Source organism: Sinocyclocheilus anshuiensis, unplaced genomic scaffold, assembly GCF_001515605.1.
Source record: "Sinocyclocheilus anshuiensis isolate Anshui unplaced genomic scaffold, SAMN03320099.WGS_v1.1 scaffold1365, whole genome shotgun sequence".
NCBI classification, from domain to species: domain Eukaryota; kingdom Metazoa; phylum Chordata; class Actinopteri; order Cypriniformes; family Cyprinidae; genus Sinocyclocheilus; species Sinocyclocheilus anshuiensis.
The window spans coordinates 184473-193411 of record NW_015551032.1 but is presented as its reverse complement, the minus strand read 5'-3'; the positions used below and the strand labels follow the sequence as shown (position 1 = coordinate 193411).

General features: G+C 36.4%; 1 protein-coding gene across 1 annotated transcript; it reads right to left on the bottom strand.

The window, feature by feature from the left end:
* Positions 1-4897: 4897 nt before the first annotated feature.
* Positions 4898-6714, bottom strand: LOC107661259 (ependymin). The gene is made up of 6 exons (XM_016450757.1): positions 6563-6714; positions 6409-6443; positions 5841-5975; positions 5533-5719; positions 5330-5414; positions 4898-5214 (listed from the first exon to the last, which is right to left on the bottom strand). Exons 1-6 carry the CDS (start codon positions 6645-6647, stop codon positions 5091-5093), a joined length of 651 nt encoding a protein of 216 aa, XP_016306243.1. The 5' UTR covers positions 6648-6714; the 3' UTR covers positions 4898-5090.
* Between the last annotated feature and the right edge of the window lie 2225 nt (positions 6715-8939).

Sequence of the window (8939 nt, the reverse complement as noted above, 5' to 3'; positions counted from 1 at the left end):
GACAGACAGACAAATAAATAAATTACATCTCATTGAATTATAACTATAAATATAAATAAACAAATATATTACATCTCATTGAACTATAACTATGAATATGGCACAAGATATGTTGAGGAAGCTGAGGGTGCCACAATATTTTAATGTGGAGCATTCCAGCTAGCAAACAGTGGTGGTCCTGTGTGGTAACTAGGCACACCTGGCCCATGATGTGCCTGACTCTGCGCATCCAGGTCATCCAGGATACGTAGCATCTCTATTTTGGCTCTGGTTTGTTCTCTTTTTCCCAGAGATCTCATTTGAGGTGCTAAACTTAGAAGGAAAAGCTCAGTTTCATCATGTTGTTTTGGTGGCACTGTTGGTGTTACTAAAAAGTCCATAAGTTTTTCATTAATTTGTGTGTTCGTACTTTTTGGGTTGTCTCTTCTTTTTTTTCTGGGTCTCTGGGGCCATTCTAGAACTTCTTCTCTTTCAGTCCGTGATGTCTCCGGTACTGGGCTTTCCTCTTCTGAAGTCATTTGTGTGTCTAAATCACCTTCATGGATCGACTCATCTATATAGTTTTCGAAATCCACATTACTGATTGTACTGGGGAAAAGACAGAGGGGCAAATTTTTTACTACCATTAAAGGGATAGTTCACCCAAAAATGAAAATTCTGTCATTAATTACTCACCCTCATGTCGTTCTAAACCCGTAAGACCTTCGTTCATTTTCGGAACACAAATTAAAATATTTTTGATGAAACGACATGATGGTGAGTGATTAATGATAGAATTTTCATTTTTGGGTGATCTATCCCTTTAAAAGTCTACTTCAAGTCATACTTTAGTCATATGCACTCTTTGTTACAAAGTTAATTTGAAGTGCATTACTACAAATTACTACACTACTACAATTACTACATAACTACAAATATTACCTTCTATTTTGTAGAAATACATTCAGGAAGGAAATCGCAGCAGCATATTTCCATTCCTGTTGACGCACTGCTCCAGAGCCACTTGGCAACTGCTGTCTTTTTTTCCACTTAATGTAGTTGTCTCGAAGTGACTTCCATCTTGTCCTGCACTCATTTTCTGTGAAGAGATAGAAATAAATTTTTATATTAATGTTTGTTTTACAGGTATCTGGCCTCAGGAAATTCAGTCAGAACGCTTGCCTTCCACTATCGTATGGGGGAGAGCACAGTGGCTAAAGCCATCAAGGACACATGTGCTGCAATTAACAGGCGCATGATGGATACACACCTAGCAAGACCTACTGAGCAGGAGTGGAGGAATATTGCTTCAAAGTTTTCAACTAGGTGGAATTTCCCTAACTGCATAGGAGCGATAGATGGGAAGCACATCCTCCTCTTTGCACCACCTCATTCAGGCAGCCTTTACTTTAATTACAAAAAAACATTCTCTGTAGTATTATTGGCTGTGGTCGATGCTGAATATCGCTTCCGTCTAGTCCATATTGGAGAGTATGGACGGTCAAGTGATGGGGGTGTCTTTGCTGGCTCAGCCATAGGGCAGGCATTGGATGCAAAAAAGCTGGAGGTGCCAGATGATCAGCAGCTACCAGGAGCAGAGCAAGGGGGGCGCTATCAGCCCCATTTTCTGTAGGGTGATGCTCTACAGCAGCCCAGCAGAAGGAGTCCACATATGCAGCCTGCCTCAATGTGAAATTAGTGGATGGAAAACATTTGATCTGAGTACCTAAGAGAGTGGAAATTACACAAGAACTTGTAATTTTCTTAGATTAAAACATAAAAAGAGCTAGGTAATGGAAATCATATTATTAAACTTATCCCAAAAATGCTCAACTATGCTACTTAACACAGAAATACAAAGTGTTTTTGCATCTCTGTTGTGAGCAATCGATATTCCTGCATAAATGTGATATTAAGGTAAGTGCATTATGTTGGCGTACTTTGTGTTAATTGTGTCTATTTATAAACGTCTTTCAAATACTCATCTTAAATTCATCAAAACTAAAGGAACAAGTGGGAAGACCGGGGACAATTTCCTCCTTCATAATTTACAGAGTACTAATCTACCTAATGTTTCTTAATGTCTGTGAAGTATTGCCGAAAGTAGCACAAAAGAAGATTAACTGAAGAATATTGGTAACCAAACAATATTGGAGCTCATTGAGTTCCATTGTATGAAAAAAAACACAGACAATTCTTAATGTATCTTTTTTGCATTCTGCAGATAAATTAAAGTCAGTTTTGGAATGACGTGAGAGTGAGCAAATGACTTCTTTTATTTATTTATTTTTTTGTAAACTTAAATCAGAGTGTTACAATCATTCTCATTATGGCAATTGCAGCACTTGAAATATAAATCATATTAATCAAATTAATGCCAAATAAGAGCACATCTGAAATTAATAATTTTAATATTATAATAAAATTAACAATTTTAATATTAATTAAAATATTATTTATTAAAAACGAGTTTAACAATAGACTACCAAGATGGCATCCATCTTGTATGGCTAATAGCTAGTGTTGCAACTTTTAACCAGCAACCTAGAGATAAAACAGATAGTCCGAATTCAATAGCATCAAAGACAGTAGAAAAGAACACTGGGCTTTTTCCCCCCTTTTTAAATTTTGTGAGACAATTACACTCCTTTGTCTCAGGAAGACAGAACTTTGCTAAGCATAACTTCATGACTGAAGAAGTGTTATTTCTGCCTTCGACTCTTTATACCGAGACCGATAACACGCCCTCAACTAAAATAAAAATAAACAAAAGATATAATGGTCACAATGCGCGTGGCAAAAGACTGGCCGCAATAATTATTTAAAACGTCAAAATAAGTGCATTTATCCTGCAAATAGCACAATAACAGTTCGCATGCTTATAAATTGCTGCATGTGTCTCATGTTTTGTTTCGTGAAGGCACACATCGCTCCTGACGCTTCACCAGCAGTGAGTGACGCGCCCATTCTGGATTTAAACGCTAAACCGATTAACGTTAGCCACTGATGTTGGTCTTTGTCCAAGTGATCGACAGTAAGTTGTGCAAAAACACGTCCATCCAGCTGTAACGCAATATTACAAAACACTCTACAAAAACAATGGAGTAAATGTCGATTTGGGAGCCATTCTGTTCAGATCAGTAAGATAACCGAGAGATGCGCTTCATGTTGATCAGTTTGAACATGAACCCACAGGTTTAAGCCCAGTGTTGCCAATTTAGCTACTTTGTAGCTAGATTTAGCGACTTCCCCGCCCCTTTTGAGACTTTTTTTCAAAAGTTTAGGGACAAATATAGCAACTTCTTGGACAAACCTTATCTAAGTTCATCTTTATATAGATCAGTGAATTTGCCATTGTGATGTCATCTAGTGACATTTAGCTACCAGTTTTAGCTACTTTCAATTGAAAGCAGTCGGCAACACTGTTTAAGCCTCTCATCTCTATCAGACGTTTCAAAGTAAACACTGTTGACTTTTTTTTCGCACATTTCGGTACAGTTAGCGGTGATAAAATGATTTTACTGACCCACAGAGACTTCTTGCGCAAAGGCGAGTGAGATGAGTAACAAAGGACGCCCAACTGCGATAAAACTGACCAGTTTGTCTGTTGCCAGTTCCAGCCGCACGCCTTTATACTTAGAGTCACTCTGCTCTTTCAATAAAAAATCAGAAAACACATATTCGGTAGCAACGCGTGCTATTGCCATTGTTGCGATGAAATGTACAGTAGCCTGTGTGTCAAGTGCACCGCTTCCGGTGGTGGGCAGGGTTTCGTGCACGGTTCACCAACCAATAACAACAGAAGAGGGAATTGTAGAAACCTTATTCAGTCTGAATTCAGATCGAGACAGTCGTCCAAATCAAAGTATTAAATCTTTTTATTACAAAGTTTTAAAAAGGTCGTTACACACTTTGACGTTCATACCCTCCATTAAACATAGGCTATATACTAATGTGTGATTTTATGAGACAAAGAAAAAAGACTTATGACAAGGTAGTCTGTTATCAAATAAAGACAGCAATAAAGTGAGAGGCATATGCCTAACCCTAACTCCTAGGCTAGTAGTAAACTAAAATAGTAATAATAATAATAACAATAACGTAGTTAAATAATAATATAGTTTCATGTGCGCTCCTGGACAGACAGCAGACAGAAAACAATGGAATTTTTCATTGCAATACTCTATCTTACTTCCTGTGGGATTCTCTTAAAGTAACCATATGACATGGACATTCTTTTTTTCTTTTCTTTTCTTTATCTCTTTCTTTCTTTCTCCACCACACTCCACTAAAGAACACAAAAATAAGAAGTGGAAAAAATGAATTATCCGTCTTTCTATCCACTGAAGTTGGGAAATTTCCCTAACTTTGCTGAGAGACAGAAGTGCTGGTTAGGTAAACCGAACAGTGAAGATATGTCAGATGGAGGCTCCATGCAGCTTTCACAAGCTTCCCGCAACTCTCTTTCTTACTGTCTGTGACATTGACCCTGCCATCCCATTTCAATTGCTTGTGCACAACTGAGTATTTCTTATTGAAACAAACAAACAACAAACAAAAGCTAGTGTAGCACTAAACAACCAGTAAGTAAAGAAACGCAGTTCATTTTCCATTCATCCTTGTGCATTTAGCATTTATTCAGTCCTCCTGTGTTTATAATTTTAGTAGCATGAACTAACTGTTCAACATGGCTGGAGGTGTATGATATATTAAAATATTGTCCCAGTACTGCACATAAAACTCTTTTTGATAGATTTATTTAGTTAACTTTTCCTGGAAATAAGAACTTTAAGTTACTTTTTCCTTTTTTTCTGTTCAATGATCATTACGTTTTACTGTAGAATTGCTGATTTTCTTAGCACCTCTGTTGTCCACACAGATTTGTGATTTTTTTTTTTAAACAAATATCAAAAATGGATTTCAGTGAAAGCTCAGCTTTATTGACTTCAGTGAAGAAACAAGTTACAAAAGACAAAAAAAGATAGTAAGAAAGAAACTGCAGACATTTTCTGAAGAAAGAAAGATGGATACAGGAAATAGTTTTTATTTAAATGCTCTTTTTATTCTTGTATGTAGCCATCTTGGCAGTTTGTATATCATCTTATGTCTTTTCAGTCGTGGAACAGGTCAAAGAAGCTGTGGTCGTCTGGAGCCTCCTCAAATGTCACCCCCTCACAATAGGCCGGGGGCACAAAGACTTGCGGGTCATCAACTTCTGTTTCAACACCGAAGAAACTGAAGCCGAAAATAGCTCAGTTTAATGACTGATATGCAAAACTGAAGGATACAATAAAATGTAGACATCTTCAAAAACATTTTTAGAGAAACTTGAATTTAATCTCTGCTGTACCTGAAGAGAAGATCCTTCTTATCACCGTAGTAGGAGCCAGAGACCGGCAAACAGCCACAGGAAGTGGTTGACAGAGAGTAGTGAGCTGAAAAGAAAATTGGAACCCACCAAAAAATACATATATTTTGATACACAATAAAACAATAAAAAGCATGATTTTGAAAAACAATAAAATAACCAAACAAATAAAAAAAGGTACTGACCATGAAGTTCAGGCAACTTTCCATTCCACAACCGAACTCTGAGTCCCTGTTCTGTGACTGAAGGGCTGCCCATGTAAATCTCAGACTCGTGAGTGGCATCAGGTGGAATCTCCATCAGGTGCTTACGGAACTGCAGAGTCTCTTTCTTGCAACTTTCGTTTTTACTGTCTATCTCATAAAGTACACCCTGTGTGGAAATAAAGTGCTTGAATATATTTTGCTGAAAAAAGCTACAAAAACAAAAACTTGTGAATCACAAGCTGAAAGAAGAAGAGGAATAGAGAGACAGAAATTCTGATTAGGCCTACCTCTTCAAAATGTATGAGCACATCCATATAAGAACTTTTGTTCGCGTGAGCAGTGTCCTCCACAAAACGAAATTTATTCGCTTTGGAGTCATAACTGAACTCTCCAGATGCAAGGTCATGACCCCCCGTTGAAACCTGAATATGCATTTTGCATGTGAAACAAAAGAGAACAGTATAAATGTTAAATAAAAATACTTTTTATTTAGCTTTTAATCGTTCTGAAGTCTACAATAGGTTTTAGGTAATGAAACCAAAAGTAAGGCTTTAAATGCAAATACAATTTCAAGTCCATTTTGCCAGGGCAAATATATATGCTCCACCACACTGCTTTATGTTAAGCAAATATTTTATCACACAGGTTAATTAACTAAATAAAAAATGCATTTTCAGGGGAATATGTTCACTGTAGATGCCTTTAAATTAGTGTGTAAATAAAAAGCCTTGTACAATCAGTGAATTAGATTGCTTCATAAATGGTGAAAAAACGCTTCTCTCATTGCAGAGCCAAATCGTACACTAACAACCTGATAAAAATATTAAACATCTCTTTGAAATTTTGTACACTCACCACTTTCATTGTTCCACTGGTCAATGGTGGTGAATCTGAAAAAGAAATATTAAAAGTAAAATTTCTTCACATCAGCTACAGCTTCTGAGAATGTTCAGATTCAAAAATATTATTGTAATCTCAGTAATATTAGAGAAAAATATAGAGCTCTTACGACATGGCTGGCTATTAGACGAAGCCCAGGCAACAGCACAGAGGCACGAGAAAACCACACAGAGCAGCTTGACTGTATGCATCATTGCTCTCTAACTTTATTCAGGTCCAGACACATCCACAATCATTCAGACTGCACTTTTTATATATAACCCCTCCACCCCATATAAATGCCCCCTCCCTTCCATCTCTGGACATCCAGCAATGGAATAAACAAAAGATGTTTCGAAATCACCTTCTGAAAGCTGGACAGAATTGGCACACATTCACAAGAAAAACAAGGTCAAAAAAATGAATTTATACAAACAATCCCCCCCGTCCGGCCTCTGATCGGCACTCAGCGGTGACCAGTCCAGAGACAGTTGGTGTCGTATCACATGATTTTGGTTCATGTAAGGTGAGGATTACACCGAGGATGCCCTGACTAAACTTCTCAATCAAGGGAAAAAGAAAAGAAAACAAAAACAAGTCGGTTATACAGGTGTGAAAACAAAAAGCCATCTGGAACGTTCTCTGTTTCCTCGTCATTCTGCTCTACTAACAGAGGTCTGCACTTGCAATACTTAGAAGCATTTCCATCTGATTTTTACATTTTAAAAATTGATCTTCGATTGATCAATGATCTTCCAAACCACAGAACAAAAGAACAGCATTCATGTACTTCACACAAGTAAATATGCAAGTATGTAAAATAGTAAGTAAAAAATGTGAAAGTAAACAGCACTAGAAGTAAAGAAATGAAAATGATATAATAAAAATACTGTAGTGTCACCAAATTGGATGGCTATGACACTCATTATTTAAATAATAATAATATTTCTTGTCTAGTTCTAGTTCAAAATTCTAAATAAATGTGAATGTGAAGGAAATGCTCTGGTCAGTTGTTTTGTCACCCTTGTGATTTTACTTACTTTTGTACCATTGGTAATCAAACAAGATGAAGACAAACTTCAAATTTAAATGTAGCTATTGTTGATTCTTTACACCTGAGACATGCACAAACTCAACTGCATATCTAGCATATCAAGAATTTCGACTATAATTCATTGATTCTGTTTTCTTGTAAAGAGGACACAAGAAATCTCCCTAAACCTTCGTAGGCCACTTTCACTATTGCTGTTTTATGCCAGGGATTGTCAGGAATTGGTTCTGACATTTACGTTTAGATGGTAAAGATCCGGGTGTCAAAAATTGTTCTTAGATCAGTTTTAAAGAAAAGCATTGCGTGTTTAGCTGATGCATGTTGCGAAATCTGGATCTTTTAAAAAAGATACATTAGGCAAACACTTTCTTACTCAGAATGTAAGGGTCAGAGTAATTCCGATTCCTGTGCTGGTGTTTGGTACAAACATTGTCTAACTGTAAACTATGTAGAGCAAACATGTATTTTAAACTGGCTTGCTTAAAAAATAAAGCCTAAGCAAAAGAAGCTTTTCATTATGAATTTAAGATGAATAAATAATATGTATAATGAATACCAAGAGAGGAGGTGACCATCTATGTGTGTCTGATGTGTGTAGTGGCTATCAGAGCCCAGATGTTGAACTGCAGTCACCTTTGTGGGCTTCTGCTGGAGTCAATGCGGGATGCTAGTGACTGGTGAAATTTTGTTTATTTGCTTTCCCTGCTTGATGTCAGTCTTGTTTTCTGGGTAAAAGGGAACATTAACCAGAAGGAAAACATGTAAGAAAAAAAATCTCATCAAAATCACATTTCAAGTGCAAATCTAAATGACAGAGACAGACAGATTTACTATAGTGTTTGCTCAGAACATTTTCCATACATCAATATTTCATTATTATAATATCAATTTACTCATAGAAACAGGACAATGTTTTAAAATGATAATCTTTTTTTTTTTTTAAGAACTGCACACAATTTGTCATTGGAAGCATTTGAAGCACACTAAAAAACATTTGGTGTAGAAACAAGTTTCACTCAGTAAGTTTTGCTAGTAAAAATAATTGCTAGTAAATTTCACAAACAATAAAGAAACAGTAAACGAAACACACAAGTAACACACTGAATTCAAATGAAATTTTGAAGTAGGCTGATTTACAGTGTCCTTGTACTCAGCCTGACTATTGGAAATGATCGCTTTCAGGGGTGATTATCAATCACTATTTCAGTTTACTATTTCAATGAGTGTTATTATTCTAATTGTGATTTTTACGGATGAGTATGTCTCTGGTTTGCATTTCTAATATGAATATATGTATCTGGATATTTTTATGTAAACTGAATTCATATAAAAGCTATAGCAAGAGGTCTGCTGGCCCATGCAGAACCATCCCAAAAGAATTTACAAAAGAAAAGGCCTTCTTACATTCTAGAATCAGTGATAGCCTTAGGTTATCATTGCCATCTTGTGGATCATT